This window comes from Taeniopygia guttata, chromosome 13, assembly GCF_048771995.1.
Source record: "Taeniopygia guttata chromosome 13, bTaeGut7.mat, whole genome shotgun sequence".
NCBI classification, from domain to species: domain Eukaryota; kingdom Metazoa; phylum Chordata; class Aves; order Passeriformes; family Estrildidae; genus Taeniopygia; species Taeniopygia guttata.
Window position 1 is genome coordinate 11,495,962 of NC_133038.1, and position 18,270 is coordinate 11,514,231.

At 36.2% G+C, this 18,270-nt stretch overlaps 1 protein-coding gene across 3 annotated transcripts in view; it reads left to right on the forward strand.

The window, feature by feature from the left end:
* The window catches only part of GABRA1 (gamma-aminobutyric acid type A receptor subunit alpha1), a 41,808-nt gene extending 23,744 nt beyond the window's left edge, over positions 1-18,064 (forward strand). For all 3 annotated transcript variants that reach the window (XM_012575906.5, XM_030284103.4, XM_002193396.6), the window contains exons 7-10: positions 3,748-3,891; positions 8,828-8,980; positions 11,552-11,754; positions 15,249-18,064. In XM_012575906.5, coding sequence (XP_012431360.1) covers positions 3,748-3,891; positions 8,828-8,980; positions 11,552-11,754; positions 15,249-15,557 — 809 coding nt within the window. In that variant the 3' untranslated portion in view covers positions 15,558-18,064. The remainder of the gene's footprint in view (positions 1-3,747; positions 3,892-8,827; positions 8,981-11,551; positions 11,755-15,248) is intronic.
* Positions 18,065-18,270: the final 206 nt, after the last annotated feature.

The window sequence follows — 18,270 nt, forward strand, 5'->3', positions numbered from 1 at the left end:
GGAAGATGTAATAGTGTACAAATTGTTTTCTCAATGGCTACTTTTTTCCTAACAGAAATGGGTCATTTCACTGATAATGGTTACTTAGTGGCTTGATCAATTTTAGAAGTCAACAAACAGAAAACCCAATTCATTCTTCACAGGGTACCCGACAGGGCGATCATTTACTTTGGGCTGAATAGTTTTATGTTTGCCATGAGACAGCGCTGATGTTTTGTCTTTAAAGAGCTGCTAATCTCTAGATAAGACTTAGAGAACGAAAAGCTCATACAGCCTTGGAGTATAACTGACAAGAATAGTTTGCTCCTTGAATGTTCAGTTTTCTTACAGAGCACTTACAATAAATCTTTCCAAATATCTCGTGAAAGAGAGTGAAGTGGGGGGAAGATGTACTCCAGTTTCTAACAGGACAGATACTGCAGTGGGCTCTTGATTAATAGGAGATCTGTGCACCCAAGATCTCAGTGAGATCAGGAGTGGCTGCAGGATGGAATTTCTTTTGATTCGCTCACTAAAGTGTCCCTGCAGGCATGGTGCTGGTGCTGCGAGGCAGGGAAATGGCTAATCCTGCAAAAAAACTGCTAATGACAATTTAAACTAGGAACAGTTTCCGAACAAATTTGATTTACTATACTGAATTTTATAGACACAACAAGAAACCCATCACCACATATGTGCACCACTGAACCATAGCCCAGACACCAGATCTTCCCTGGTATGAACAATATTTCCCATTCTTTCCCTACACTGAGTTATTTCTGGCTCACTGTGTCCCAGATTAATGTATTTGTTCACACAGTGAACGGCTTTGCAGATTACTGAGGACTTTGCCTCAGTTATATGACTAAGATTTGCAGAAATTATTAAAGGAAAGGGATAGATAATGTGGATTTGCATAAAAGTCCAGAACCAGAAGGCAGCAACAAGACAGCAGAAGAACATGCAAGTGTATCTGCATCTTTTGTATCAAAATTGATCTTTCTATCCTTAAAAAAATATTTTCATAATAGACTTAATTTTCTTAATTGAACCAAAAAAATCACTGATATTTCTGATTGAAAGGCCATTTGTTACACCACTCAAAGGCAATAACTGACATTCTAAGCTCAGAGTACAGCTGTGAATTGTCAAGTCTTACAAGGTTTTTTTTTTTGGTTTTTGGGGTTTTTTGGGTTTTTTTTTTTTTGTTTGAACACTAATGTTCTATGAAAGCTGTCCTGAAAAACAAGTAACTAAGTAACTATAAATGCTTGGAAAGATCATTAGACAAAATCAAGGAGTTTTCAAGGAAATTTTTCATTCTCTTGCTAAATTCAATCAAGCGCCTGATCTGGGATCCTCATGAGGAGTTCCTTCAGTAGCATGGTTCTACTGCAAACACTGCATGAAGAATTCACGGTTGAAAACAGCCCTTAAAGCTCAATCTCTCCCTTCCTTCTCATCAGATCATATGCCATAATTATCAAGTTATAGAATATTTCTCTCAATATTTCATTTTTGATATAAATAGAAATATATCCAACAGGACAAATGGCTGGACCCAAGCAAGTTAGGAAAGTGGGCCTCACTGTTACACATGAAAATTATAATTAATTTCCACTTTTTAAGTGAGAATCATATTTAAATACAATTGGGACATTTTTGTCAAACTAAAGCAATTAATTATAATAATCTTAATGGACTGGAAAATTTACTGGAAATGAATTTAATTGTCACAAAATCCATGCTTAAAGTGCAGACTACAATCTAACACTTAGCTCCCCAAGGTAGTGTTTGCCTAGCTCCATTTGTTTTAGATTAAATTGGATAAGAGGTTTTTTGTCCTCTGCTGTTGCTCATCGTTTCTTGGAGCTGGATTCCTAAAAGCCTCACAATGAAGGAGTTGCACATCTCCTGTGGACTCTGCCCATACTGTAGGGACCAATAAATGTTTGACCCAGCTCCAAGGCTAAAGTGATTTGCCAAAGAGCAGCTTAAACTAGAGGTTATTCCAGTGTAAATTCAATGTAACAAATGCTAAAGAAATTCTGGAACAACAAAACGCCATATGTTGGCAAAACAAAATCAGAAAGGCAGATGCTCCCCTCAACTCTTACCACAAACATCTGATTGTCAGTTTAAAACTGAGGCCACTCTGGAAAGCAGCAGTGATGGGAGCAGATGGCTGCATTGCTGCTTATGCAACATGAGTTGGAAGCTGAGGGGGGCAGCAGAACTGAGCACCAAATCTGGCAGCTCAATTCTAGCACTTCCCAGTGCACCCCCTTCCCTCTAAACCAATCCAGCCATTCTCAGTAGCTCAGAAAAGCACTCCTCTCTCTTCCAAGCTATTCTCATACTCCAGAACAAATGCTTGAAAATTAATTTTATTACTGTCTTTATGTGACTAGATTAGCACGTCAATTTCTGTGTTTACTCTGGCTATTATTTTTAAAGTCAGAATTATTAAGATGTAGATTTGCTTTTGCCATTGCCTCCAAAAACATATTCCAAGCTGTGTTGATATGTTACAATGCTTAGGGAATATGAAGCCCAAAGATAAAAGCACCCTTCAGTTTCAATGATGCAGAATCAAATGCCATGCAATTAATTTACCAGCACATTCTACCCAACCAACTCTTCAATTACTAGCTGTTATCTCTTACACTGATAAGGTAAAATTGCTAACTCACAAACGAGGTTAAGTGAATCAGATTCCTCCCTTTCCCTTCCTTCTTGTCAGTCTGAAAAAAGGGAAATTCTCATCTTGTAGGCAGAATCCTTCTGTCATTTTGGATGCCCTAATATGTCCCATCCAGCTGCAGCTGCCTTTGGTGGGTGCAAGCTTGATGCAGATTCTGGCCACACATTCATGCCCATTCATGCCTTTGGGTACTTTTTAGGTGTAAAAAATTACATGAGCTGCCTCTGTGTAGTCAATTAACTCCCACCCAACTGCTCCAAGTGAGAGCTGCCAGATTCCAAACAGCACAAAATGACAGCAGAATTTTACTACGGAATTAGGATTAAAAATATTCTGGAAAGAACATAAATAACAGCACAAAGCCCCTCAATGACATGTGTAGATGCTACTGAATTCTCTGTGTAAAACATCAGACTGTTGGGCTTGGAGAGCCCACACTATTTTTCTTTTGCCTTGTTCCAAACTCAAGTCTTGAGTGTGTGGGTTATTCAGAAATAACCAAAGGAAAAACCAAGAAATAGACTAATTGTGACTTAAACTCACTTTCTCCTAGGCAGCCTCAGAAATGTCTGCTAGGCCCATTTTACAGCATGACAATGTGATGGGGCATGACCAAATGGGAGCTGTAGCCAGGCTGAGGATGAGAAGATCATTGAAACCACTCTGAGAAAGACTTACAGAGGCCCAGACAGCATCACACTGTGAAAATTGAAAAATCTGGGGCTCGTCTTTCTTTACAATAGTTGGGAGTCAGAAAAAGCATTGGAGTTCTTGCATGTTTATGAAATTACACTCTCACTTCTTTACACAGGCAGGAAATATATGAGAGAAATATATTCATGCCATAGAGGACCAACCTAAATCCAGCCCTACAGCAGATATTTAGCTATTTTGTAAAAATCAATTGTACTTCCTATAGATAAATTCCAGTAATATAGTTGTGGGTTTCCACAGATAATTACAGAGAATTAAATACTCAACTACTGCTCAAAATATTGTTCTGATAAAGTCATAAGGCAGCAGAAAGTGCAAAGCTTAAATGTAATGTATTTCTTTTAAATTAGATGCTTATACCAGAGCAGAGGTTGTGTATGAGTGGACACGGGAACCAGCAAGGTCAGTGGTTGTGGCTGAAGATGGCTCTCGACTGAACCAGTATGATCTGCTTGGACAAACTGTGGACTCTGGAATTGTGCAGTCCAGTACAGGTCTGTGACAAATATTTTGGAAGGTGATATTTAACTGTCGAGACATAATTCAGAGCAGGATTAAAAAATACAAAGACATAAGAGTGAGGAGAAATTATAATATATGTACTTCAGATTAGGAAAACAAGACTCTGAAAAGATAATACATTCTAGGATTATTTTACTACTTCAACTGGTGGTAAAGATATGTGATCAATTAAAAAGCTTGCTACAGTGTCAAATCTACCCAGAAAAAACAATAATTTATGTAATAAAGAAGCATTCCTCATGTTCTTCTCATATTATCTGCTTACTATATAGGCTGATAAAAATAGCATAACAATACGAATCCTCAAAGATCATATTTCTGGAGGCAGTGAAATCACTAAAAGCAAGTACATAGTTTCTCAAGGAAGTATTTGGAGAATGAAAAAAACTGTCATCAAATTCAAAACCATCTGAAACATCCAAGCATGACTTCCTTTAATGCTGGTACCAGCTTTAACTCCAAAATTTTCATGAGATACAGAAATACAGCTGACATTTATAGTGTGACATACCTGTAACCTTGAAGCTGGCTACAGCCCCTTGTTTTTTCAACTTTGCAGTGCTTGTTTCAAGATGTAAATTTTCTAAAGTCTATTTTCTAATAATTTGGATGATCTAAATACAGTAAGAGACTAAACACTGGGCACGAACAAGAGCTCTACTGACCAGACTGACTGGTCAAAGGACCAAAGCAGCACTGCTTTAGGGGAAGTGGCTGGGTTTAGGGTTGGGTACAGCCAACATGGTGACTTAGAGAGAAGTACACTTCTAACTGCATAAACCAAATTTCATAATGTGTTGCTGTTAAAGTCAATGAACATTTAAGGGAAAGTGAGTCACTTTAAGGTGAACTGGAATTTGTGTCTGAATTTTTTATTTAGCTTGTTAAAATGTATTCATATGCTCTATTAAGCCAAGAAAAGCTCTCACAGACAAGTTTCTAGGTTACTGCTTGGAAGCTTCTGTTCAGTTGATATAAAAGTAAGTGGGATGGCAATAACAGGAACTTTGCATGAGAACAGCATCAACACAGCTGCTCCCACTGCTGAGCACAGAGGTGTGCAACAAGCAGGTAAAAAGGGGAGAACTCTTGACCTTCCACAGATTGAAACGTTGCCACTGGCTTTTCTGCAGCCAATAATTCACCCCAGCTGCCTTTTGCTGGAAAGTCAATAGGATTTGAGGGGAACTGCCCGGATCTCTTGGTGCTCTCAGGGAGACCCTGCCAGCCTGTGAGGCTGCCTTTGCTCCCTGCTTGCTGCTCTAAGGGCAGCAGGATGATCAGAAAAGACTCACGAGGGAGCGTAACTAAACCAAATAGAAATGCTAAACATGGTTTAGGGTAATTAGATAGCAATGTGAGGAGCATGCTATAAACTCTTAAGAAGGGCAGACAAGAAATTTTCAAACAGAACTGAAACATAAGTTTAAGATTTCTTCATGCATTTCCATGAATAAGCAGTTTGTTTTGACCTTGCTATTTTAAAGATATGAATTCTGCCTCCTTTTTTTACCTGAGGAAAACTCTTTACCATTGCTATCTATAAAGTTAAATACAGTATGGTTAATACATAAAATATGCTGAGATGAAGATATTGTTATCTAGATGCTGAAAAACGGTACAAAGAACTAAATGAAACAGGTACCAAAACTAAAAACAATTCCATTTCAGAATCTTTTTTGCATTTGCAAATCTACAATCCTCTTTAATTACTACCTGATAAGTGTTGCAGAAATTCAGGCTGCAATAGATAAGAATACAGAGTTGAGAAAGAAACATATTTATTGCTTGCAATTTCAATGTCTCAAAAGAAAATTCTTCATTATTTGCTTTGGAAAGAAAAATGCTTTGCTTTTTCCATACTAAAGGTGAGGATCATTAGTGGTTAATAATACCTTTTTTACAGCTACTGATTCATATTGACTCAGAAAGATTTTAAAATTATCCTTTTTGTAAGCACCTTAAAAAAATACTTAAAGGGCTTGTGCAGGTTTCTATTTATATAGAATTACTTTGCCACCTTGAAAACATTGCTTTACACTGAGAATCATCAGGATTTATATTCAAAACACTTATTTTTTTCCTCATCTCTGTAAATATGCAAAGATGATGTTGTTCTTAAGAATTTTTTTGACTGAGTTACATGCCATAAATAGTAAAGGATAAATACTTTGTTTTAAATTAATGGCAAGGAAAGCCTTACTTCTTTACCTACAGTACTAGAAGAAGAAATGAAGAAGAAACTCAGTCCCCACCTCAAACTTTATGTCTGATGTGATGCACATTAACTTCACATGCTTTTAAATCTGTGTTTTTACAAATATATAATTTACAGAACACTGAGACATAGCTTTAATGTAACTTTACTGAATTATCAACTGTGCTTTTCTATGGGCACAGGTTAGTTTATACCACCTGCTCATTTGACGCACTTATTGCAAAATATTGTAGAATTAAGGGTTTATTAAAAACTGCACCTACAAGAAGCACTGAACACAAGTACAAACTCTTCCAGACCTCTGGAAATATTCCAGCATGGACAGTTATTCAAAAATTAAATTAATATATATATATGCAGTTTTTTTAATGACTTTTAAATGCTTCATATTGTGAATTATATACAAATTAATTTAAACATTGGAATAAATAAAATGGAAACCAGATTTATCTGCACAACACAGTTATTTGTAGAAGAGTTTGGGAATTACAATTTAGCCAAGAAGAAATACCTTTCTTTCTAACTTCCTTGGATAAGAAAAGATAAGAGAATATAAGATGTATAAACTACAGCTTGTGAAAGCCTACCAATCTGACACTGTGAATACAGACAATATTTTACTCAAGAGCTATTTGAAATTTTAGATTGTAGGGAATTTTATGACTGTATTGCAATGCTTCCAAAATAGAATCACAGAGGAATTGGAAAGTTATGAGTGATCAGCAGCTGTCACAAATGTGGTGATGCTATTCAATTAAAGAAAGGCAGAAAATGTGGAAAGCTGAAGATGCAGTGAATAATTGGAGTGCTTTCATGTCCTGCAGCCAGTTCAATCACCTTATCAAGCATCTACTATCTTTTAGTAAGTGGCTGCCCAAGAAGTGCAGTCCATTGGTACTGTGGGAACTTCAGAACTTGGCTGTGCCTTATAACTGAAGTGCAGAGCATTATTGCAGAGCATTATTGCAGGTCTGCCTTGCCCAATTCACTCCTCCCAGCGTTGCCTTTATCTGGCTCCCAGCTCAGACCTGCTGCAGTGCTCAACAGACCAGAGTAATCCCTGTCTTTTTAATTGCCTTTATGCTTTGGAGCTTGTTCTCATTTTCCAGAGGTTAAAAATACTTTGATAATTTAGGCAGCTAAATAAAGCTTCAGAGTACAGTGGTGTGTTCACTCTGTATTCTTAGCTTGCCATCCACAATCAGTGAATTAATTCTGACATACCGTTGTGCGCATTCTATATCTGATTGCATTAAAATAGGTTCCCACATCATATTTTAAGTAGATAAAATTAAATTATTGGCTCTCCTAGCCAAGACTGGCACCTTTTGTGAGATCATAATCTCTGGTACAGAGGAGGAGTTTGTTTCAGTGAAAGTTAAAGAAAGGTGAGCAAAATTCAAGTAATAATTCCCACTATACTACAGCCATTCCTATTTTTGAAATAAAAAAATTTCCTTGTATATCCTTTACCATTAAATTTAAAATTTATTCTCTTTTCCCCCTTTGCTGCTGTCTTTTATATAGAAAGAGTATTGTCATATCTTATAAAAAAGCTTTCCTTGGGGTTAGAAATTGAACAAGATTGCTCAAATGAATGTTCTTCTGGACTCTGCATTACAGAAATGGGCATTTGACATGCTCTGTGCATAAGCAGTCAATGTCTAGACACAGTTTTTCAATCAAGTTTAAGCTTTTCCTGTACAAGAGCAGTTTTCTCCTTCCATCTGCCTACATTTTAAAATAGAACTACAGTAATTTCACATGTCATCTCTAATCTAGACAGAAGTTTCCACTCAGTTACGTGTCTACTTGTTTCATTCCTAAGATGTTCATTGCATAATAAGAAGAATCAGTCTACTAAAAAAATATATATATAAATTAAAACCAATAGGTTTTTCAATCTTTGGAGAATCAATTTTAAATTATATAAATGATCTGAAAATGAGCAATATTTGCTCTGCTGGCAAGAAAGGTTTATGGAATGAAGTAAATATACTAGAATATTATATATATTTATATTTATTATTGAAAGTATAAATAAAATGTATTTATATATAAAAACCAATTAATTTTCATTGCATTTGGAGTACCCAGCTCGTACAACTTTGTTGCTCCAAAAGCTCCAAAAGCTAATGAAAATACTGTGTGCTATTCTTGTAGTCATCATTTATTTCAGGAGAGAATAATGATTTACTAAGGTCCTAAATTAGCAGAAGAGGGACACTTCAGAGTATGTAAAGCACCAACAGAGGTAATGCAAACACTGTTACCTCAGCAATTACATCTTAAGCTTGGCCCAACAGAAACATTTTTGGGAGGCTGTGTTGATTTAGTCTTTAGATTATGTTTACATGGTGATGCTGTGGTGGCTTAGCATTTTCTAATGGAATAAGATCTTCTACAAGAGCTTTAGACAGCCACCAGTTAATGCAGACTTTCATTCACTACTCAGCAGAGAAAATATTTAAATGTAATTAACATTTCCCAGAAATGTCTAGTTTTGTATTATTAAGGAAAAATTAGAAAAACCCACCAGGTTTATTAAGTGTTTTCTTCAGGCCTGACCCATTTTGATTTGAGGACTTCTATTTTATAATAGGAGTGGATGTAATGAAAAATACTTCCTACAAAGACCTCTGATGTGTATATTTATAAAAGCTTTAATGTTCTTTTTTTCTTGGTTTTAGGAGAATATGTTGTTATGACTACCCATTTTCATTTGAAGAGGAAGATTGGTTACTTTGTCATCCAGACTTATCTGCCATGCATCATGACAGTGATACTGTCACAGGTGTCCTTCTGGCTTAACAGAGAATCTGTTCCAGCAAGAACTGTATTTGGTGAGCAACACCTATAAACCTCCTGGCAACCATGAGGCCATTGGGTTTCAGAAATGTTATGGTAAATGTATTTATTGTAACATGGTATTGGAGAACAGTGTGAGCCTGGACATGCTGCAGCACGCAAGAGCTAGCAAATTTCATTGTGAATATATAGGTCCAAAGCTTTTAAACTGACTTTGGAACTGACTGTAAAAAGAGACCTGCAAATACCTCAAGCCATCCATTACCAATTGAATATTCCAAAACAATCAGATTATGAATAAAACATCTTTGACAATGGCAATAATGTTAATCATGGGATTATCAAAAAGGCTTTAATCAGAGGATATGTGTCATTTGACATGTTTAGGCCCTTAGAAAATTCTTATTTTAATTTTTTCTCCTTAATCCCTTTTACAGGCTACTGTTAGCTCAGCAATAATTTATTGTGCTTACAGCAGTGAATACATGCACTCAAGGAATGCAGTGAGAAGGCAATCTAAAAGACCCTCCAGTTTATACATATATATGTTTATAAACAGTTTATATATATCCAGCTGGTCCCTAGAGTTTAACCTGTGCTTGCAAATGCTTATCTTAAAACTCTTATATTCTTTCATATTCTTTGGAGATATTAACCCAAGTACATATTTGAAAAAAAAAAATGCAATAAATTTTCATTTAGGAAAGCTAGACCCTGAGATTCTGCTATGTGACCTAGTCCTTGGTGATACCCAGATGGGACTGCTGAACACCTTTGGCAGGAGGTGGAAGCATCCCCAGCCAAGCTGGCTTTGACACTCGTTTTGCTGCCTCAGGGCACTGCAAGGACAGGATGCTTTGGGCCCTTTGGCTTTTCCAAAGAGAATTAACTCATTTGTTCTGAACATGGCAAAGACAGAGAGTCACTGTTGAGAAATGCAGACTCTGAAGCTCGTGTTGAACAAGAGCTATTTTTATGGATCTTTTCTTGCACCATTCACAGCTGTGCTTTAGTTTCTCAATTTCTCTGGAAATCAATCACAACTTGCATAGCCTTAGACCTCATGAACCAAGCAGTGGCTTTCTGTTGATATACAGATGTGCATTTACAGAACAGTGGTTTAGACTACAGTATAATTTCTTAAATTTGATTTACATAATATTGTTTAGATTAGCAACTAAAATTAATTCTGAGTTTTTAACATCAGCTTTGCTGAGAACTGCTTTACTAGGGGATTTTATAGTCAAATCCATTGAAATTGTAATAATTTTACCTCTTTTTGCACATACCATTTAAAAAGAAATGTCTTATCATCAGTTTTAAATGCTGTACTTCACTGTCATTAGATGGAGAGCAGAATTTCCTAGTCTTAATGGATAACATATAATCCTGCACAATTTTCAAACTGCTGTCTTCACAGGCTCAAGAACCCACAGATTCCTCAGTTTTCCTTTTAGAATACAGTTATTTAGTAAATACTCTTGGGTTTACTCCATCATTATGTATCAAGATTTTCATTTCAAAATGGCTGTGAAACAAAGTTTCAGAACACCTTGCATGAATGCATATACACATGGAAACACAACATTGATCTTTTAGCCCACTTAGTACCACAGAAAATAAAATTTCTTAAATCTTCGTTCTACTACTGTGTAAGAGAAACATAAGGTCACTAGCAATAAGTCAAAGAACACATTTGGTTGCATCTCAAGAAAGCGAAATTGCTTCCTCATTAGGCACTAATAATTCAAGCTCTTCACACTACCTCGTAAATATGTTGTTCATTAATTGACCTATTTTAGAGCACTGTTCATTTCCACTAACACTCAGTGCAGCGAAGATGAACTCGCCAGACACATTCAAGACATGACAGTGCAGTTGTCAAGGTAACTTGTGGACGTGTGATTTGATGTCAATGCCTTGCGTGCACTCAGAGATTCAGTTTTCCAAGCAGCTGCAAGCAGAGTGAATTCAGTACAGCCCTGCTTGCTCTCTGGGGCCAGGTGAGAGGAAAGGTTCAGCAGTGAGAAGCTCTGATGTCAGAAATGCAAATTACATTGTCATTCTTACATAAAATCTTTGCTATGTTCAGGGTGCCAGTGAATAAAGGACAGAAATCTGTAAAACCACTGATTCAAAAAAAAAAATGAAATAACACAAAGCTTGGTGCCTTTGAATACATCTTTGAAGTATAATATCCTAAATAAGCTGAAACAATTTTTTTTTAGTTTTCTAAGTATCTCAACTGCTGCAAGAAAGTACTAAAGATGTTAAATCATTACATCTCTAGTACAATTTGCAGGGCATGAATACAGAACAGCAACAAAACCCTTCAAATACCAGGAAGAGTAAAGTAGTTCACAAATAATATGTCCATTCCAACTTTAAAAATATTATTCTAACAACAGCAAAGAATGAGAGCATAAAAAAATGTTTTGAAAATCCTGCAGCTTCCACAGAAGTGGAAACATGATATCATCATTTAGCAACCAAACTCAGGCAGGGAAGTTTGTAAGAACCAGGGGTGTAGAAAAGGCTTTACCACCTGCAGCAGCTGGGACATGAAGTACAGAAAAGAGCCTGAAGACACAAACTCTGCTTTGCAGGGGTGACGACTGTGCTGACCATGACCACCCTGAGCATCAGCGCGAGGAACTCGCTGCCCAAGGTGGCCTATGCCACGGCCATGGACTGGTTCATCGCCGTGTGCTACGCCTTCGTCTTCTCGGCGCTCATCGAGTTCGCCACCGTCAACTACTTCACCAAGAGAGGCTACGCGTGGGACGGCAAGAGCGTCGTTCCAGAAAAGGTAACACCACCCCACGGCCACCCCAAAAGATCACACTCTGCCACGCCTGCTCACTCTATGGGATGAGGTTTAGCATACTGAAAATCCTTATTATGTACAAACGTCACTCCAGTGATGTTTCTCCCCTCTCAGCCCCTAAATTATCGGGCTAGCCCAGAGATCCGAGACCTTAAGGGGAGGAACATCAGGAGATGGGCAAAGATTTCCAAAAGAGGCTCTCACCCCGATGAGGTTTTCCAGCTCTTTATTCTATGATGTCCAGGGGAAGAGCAGGGCAAAGAGGGCAAACAGGAAGGGACATCTCCTTATCTAGGCTTTGGACAGAAAGGGGTCTTTTGGCTCTCCACCAACCCTGTTGGGGCTGGAAGGAGGAGACCAGGCAGATCTTGATCAGAGTCACAGGGGTCCCGGGGAATGGGGGGAAAATATGGCCTGAGCACAATGTAACACTCCAGAAGAGTTTACTCCTGTGTCCACATACAACATTTCTATGCCATGATTACTTAGGCATTTAATACCTAAATACTACCTCTGACATACTGGGTGGTACTTTATGCTATTAATAATGAAATATTCTACTGAGATTTTGACTTCAGGAATTGAGCAGAAACAAAGATGAATGTGTATTATTATAAAGGAAGGCAATTAGTTTTTTCTGTTTGAACAAGAGAAAGTTTGTATGCCTCAGTGTAAATGTAGGAAAAAAAATTTTGTGTCTGCAGTATTTGACAGTTCCCAAGGTATAGTGCTCCCCAGCATGAAACTTCCTTCTATCATCACGACCAAATAAATCATCACAGGAGTTCTTTTTTTCCTTTCTTAGCTATACAAAAAATGTGTTTGTTTAGAAGGAAGAACTGAGAGATGTGCTGGGAGTGTGCAATCCTGATCTGTACCACCATGAATGAACTAGAGAAAACTCTGATTCCTCTCGGTCTGGGATCAGACCTGGTCCATAAACCACAGGTGCATCAAGAAATTGCTGAGCATATTTAGAGGATGAAAGAGAAGTTTCCTGTTTCCTATGAGTTGCCATGTCAGTGAAAAAACCTAAAAATTAAATTAGGGCATTTATACAATCGCAACTACTACAAAAGTATTGTAGAACAAATGAGTGAAGTATCAAAAGAAATTTACAGTAATGAGCTACACAACTGCTGCTGAATGTTGAGTTTTCAGTTATTGATGATACATTCACTGAAAATAATTTTTTTTATTTCTTTGGTGTTTTCATGACATTTGTTATAAAAATGAACTGCATTGATAGAACTGTATCCTTAAATATTAAATATTGCCTTGCTAATTTATCCTCCCTTGTAATGGAGATACTGTAATGAGCTTTTTCCATTTGTTACCAAGAAAATTACATTCTAAAAAAAACAAAACCCTACACAATACCCACCACAATAAACATTGCTTAAGACATTGGAAGATTTATGGCTTTGTGCTTGTTAGCAGGTAAGGGGCTTTATGTGTTATTTGCTGGTACCTGTGAGTTTTCTGCAGTGAGGAAAAGCAAGCAAGGCAAGCTCACAATGATAGAGTATCACAGCTTAATCAAATTTAGAGCTCTAATTAGCTGTCATATTGCTTGTTCATGAAGCTGAATTTTACATGAAATATTAAGACCCAGGCTGGTGTCAGGTTTTTCTGTGGATCAGATTTCTAGTGACATTTAAATCTATTGAAAGGGTTTCCCCTGAGACTTCAGTGAAGCTGCTCTTTGTCTGTTGGATTTATTGCTGCTCACCAGAATATCTGAATGAGCAGCAAAGAGCCTTTACACTCAGCAACCACGTTAGCAGCCTCCCTACCTGACAGGGGAAAAATGGACAGCCAAAACAACAAAAAAAAAAAAAACCCAAAAACCAAACCAACAAAAAAACCCCAAAACAAACAAAACAAAACCTGACATGGCTTTTTTTGTTGGAGTATGTTTTCAACCTGTTTGTTCTGAAGATTTGAAGCTTTTTCTTGGCCTGAAGCTAAGAACTTTATTGCCATGAATTAAAGAACATCTACATCAGAGTCATTAGGTGAATCCCTTTCCTTACTAAGTAGCATAATTTAACATTTGAGCCTACATTTCCTTCCAACATGGGGCTCCAAAGCTGTTCCTCCACAAGCCTCTCCCCACTTGCCCTCAGGCTTTTGCAGCTTCATTTCCTGTTCCCATGTGTCCAGCACGAGTCTGTCCACTCCCTGAAATGTTCACCTTTTGAACAAGAATTTTTTAATCAAAAATCCATTATTAGGGGGTCAAAGTAGCCATTAACCTATAGCTGATTTGTCATTAGAAGTACTGTGACCACATAAAAAGTATTGCCTCCCTGGGACAGCTGCTTCTTGAAAGCAGAGAATTGTATTTGGTGTCTTGAGAAATGACATAAGAGATCAAATTCCACTGATATTTTCTCTTCAACCATATCTTCCCCTCCCAGGAGGATAAAATGGACAACATTTGCCTTTTCTGTTCGTGGCAAATACTGCCTGAAGATTTTGTTTAGCTGTTGGAATTGGTTTTTTCTATATGTTTTGCTGTCAAGGTTTTTTTTTCTCATTAGTGGAAGAACCCTTACACCTTCTTAATGACCCACTGCATCTCCCTTCTGTCTGTATCCTTGGGCAGTGCCTGAAGAACAGGTTTGGTCAGCCAGAAACTGGACAATTGAATTCTAACTGGTATGCCCAGACATCAAAATTTAATTTTTGTCCTACAGCTAGATACCAAAAATAGAATACTAGAAAACATAAGGACCTAGGGATAAAACAAGTTTAAATAAGCTCAAGTCCTCCTCCCCTAAAAGATATTCAGTATATTCTTGCTTTAGCAATATAAGTAGGTGGATGAAAAAGTCATACAGACATTAAAGTCTTTGCATATAGAATGGCATTTCAGCCATTATGATCCAATTTTAAGATTCAAACAAGTACGTTAAGTTCTTAATCCATAATTCATGTGACTCTGGTGTAAACCATTAGTGAGCAGAATACTGACAGCTTTGCATCTTATTGAGCAAACCACTCCTTTAGTGCATGGTTACATGATAATTTAGTGTGTAATTTTGCATATAAATTATGTAAAAACTCTTCATATCACAATATTTGTCCTGATGTTGGAAAGGCTAAATTAAGAATTTGGCATCTTGTAAGTTTTTATCCCGATGAAGGGAAACAGTTGTTTGTGGGAATAATGAACTATGAGTGGTTTGTCACTGCTGATTATCATTAAAAGTGATTTTGCCAGTGAGCCTGGCTATCAGGTCCCATTTTTATCTATCACCTACTTTGGTTTATCTAATACAAGTAATACAAATGGATGATTTTGTCTTTATTGTCACCTAAATATTTTGCATGACTTATATACCCAGCTCTCTTACAGCTTATTACACTTTGTGCTATGAATTTGATTAATTGCAAAATGTTACAGTGCTTTTTCATAATTTCATCTGTTGAGAAGGTACTGAGAATTAAATATTTTCTTCTTTCTTCAGCCAAAGAAAGTGAAAGATCCTCTCATCAAGAAAAACAACACATACACAGCTGCAGCTACAAGCTACACCCCTAATATTGCAAGGGACCCTGGGCTGGCAACCATTGCTAAAAGTGCAACAATTGAGCCCAAAGAAGTGAAGCCAGAAACAAAACCTGCAGAGCCCAAGAAAACTTTTAACAGCGTCAGTAAAATTGATCGGCTATCGAGAATAGCCTTCCCCCTGCTTTTTGGAATCTTTAATTTAGTCTACTGGGCTACCTACTTAAACAGGGAGCCCCAGCTGAAGGTTCAAACTCCACATCAATAACCTCATTTATTCATATAGTTCTGTTTTGTCTTTTGCTCTGGGAATTGCTTCCCTTTTTCACATACAGTAATTCCCATTTGCTTCATTGCCTCTGTCTTAAAGAAAAGAAAGGTTTCTTTAGTTAGGAAAAGGTAAAATATATCTGTATATTAAAAAAAAAACCTGTGTGAGCAAGAGAACATTATAAACTATATACTTTGGAAATGTGATTTTTGGAAATGGAAAAGAGTTGTAGACTAATGGGAGGGTGGGGAAAAAAAAAACATTTGTAGCAAGCTTAGTACTGAATATCCCCAAAAGATAGTGTATATGTACATGAAAAAGATATTTTTATTCAGAAGATAGTAGGGATGGGGGAAATATTCTTTATGACATTCCTGATGCACATCCTAGACTGTATCATTTTTTCAGCCACTGTTTATAATCTTTTCAAGGATGTAAATCTTTCCATTTGCTGAATCCCATACGATATGTTATTTTCCTAATCCCTTTTCTCTTCTATGTTCCAAACTACCTGACTTATAATATTAAATAGTCTTTAATGAGAAAGGAAATCTACTCACTCTAGGTACAGTTTGTCACTGTATAGCACATAAGATCTAATGGTAACAAATGCTTTAATCTGCTCTCTTACTGCAAGCTTGTTCCAAGCATTGTCACTAGACTAGATTTAAAACCAGTTGCACAACCAAGTGCAGATCCCAAATTTCTACTATCACCTGTGTAATACAAACAATTCCAGGATGCTTTAACAGTAGCTTTTACTCATCACTATGTTTTAGAGAGTTAAAACAAAAAAACAAAATTTTTGCAAGCTCTAGATAAGTTGAATGTATTCTTTTATAAAATGATACATTAAAAGAAGCTTTAGACTGAGATTTATGAATAGCAGAAAGATAAAATATAGTATTTAAATAATATCTGTAAATATGCAGCATGAGATTGTACATTTTTTTACTTTTTTAAAGTTGTGTTCTTAAAACATTGTGTAGGATTCACCTCTTAGCTCTTAATATGTTACTAAATGCTCAACAAAACATATTTAGAGCCTGACTTAAAGGAAAAAAATAAATCAGTGGAAAAAGTGGAAAAAAAAATCAGTGGAAAGCTTACAAAAATAAATAAGCAGAAAGTGCTTGGAATTTATTCCATTTGTAAAGTGGTTAAGTGTACAGCAGCTTGCAATTTGACAATGTCATCCAATGTATACTATTAGATTAATGACTGGTCTGCTCAGGTCATGCATAAACACTAAAGAATGGGATTATATTTGGTAGGTAAAAATGGTGAAATATTTGTTAAGACAGAAGTTCATCTGTATATTATTGCTATATTTGCTGAAACATAACTGTTACAATAAGCGATGTAATATATGTAGCATTAAATACAAAGAAGTCATACATAAAAGAATGTACAGAAAAATAGATTTTATTGAGTAAAATTACTACATTTCATTTTTACTGTAGCAATATATTTGTAGGAACAATATGTAAGGGCTTTAAATACAAGATGTCCATTTTGCAGGTATTGTGCTCCCTTTAAAAAAATTCTAGTCAGTATCATTACTGCTAACTCTTAGAAATAAACTTTCAGATAAAGTTTTTTCAAAGAGACTGGAAGAATGGTGGATATTTGCAAGAATCAACTAAAAATGTAATTTATGCTATCGAATGGATTTTGAAACAGTGCTACATGAGTCTCTAGAGAAACAGTTACTGAGAGTCAAGTTTAATAGGCAGTGATTTCTAAACTCTTAATAAATCAAAAAGTTGACATTCGCTATCTACAAAAGGAAATACTTAATGTTTTATTTATTTTTTTAAAATAATTCTTCATTGTCTAACATTTAGTCCTGTCTGAACTTGATAAGTTACTGATTGGATCTTATTTAAAAGGGGATGTTTCATCTCTGGTATCATGTGTAGATACATGTATAGAAAAAAATAAACTATGGCTCTTTAACTTCTGTGTACTTGTTTATCTTGTTATTTTTGGCGTTAAACTAGTGTGTTCATTTAGGGCATTTTATCTTTCTAGCAATTCATAGCTACCTTTTGGTCTGCATTTTGCACATTAGATGTGAATATTACTTACCTAGTCTGCTTTTTGCTATGCAATGATTGCATTATATCACCTCTTAGTTAGTCTATGCCAATAGTATTAAACTGTATAAACTTGACTGCACAGTTTATCAAAGACAAGGTATTCTCTATGTAGCTTTTTTACAATGCTTTGCTAAACCATGTAATAATAGTAAGTCTTCCTTGAAAACAATGATACACTCTTATAGAGGACAGTTTCTGTTTACTCCTGAGATAATTTTAAAAAGATGACATTGAATGTTTATTGCACCTCAGTGCAGTGATGTGGCAATAAAACCTAAATCTAATAGAGGTTGTTTATGGCAGAAGCATGTATTGCTTTACAGAGTTTAGCAAAAGCTCTTTATTTTATGTCAGACTGTAATTCTATTATAATAATAAAGCTAAAAATGTTCAATAATGCAAGTGAATGTTTTACTTTGGTTTTCTTTAGTTACTGCTTTTTATGACACATTGCTTGATTAGCTGCTATTCATTCAAAACCTTCGTTTACTTGGATTTGGTAATGAATGCAGTTTTAATAGATGTGATTTTCTGTCCAGTGTTTTCCAGGGACAAAAATAACAGGAATGTTTCACAAATCTGATTTGACATTCAGAAAAGATAGTTCA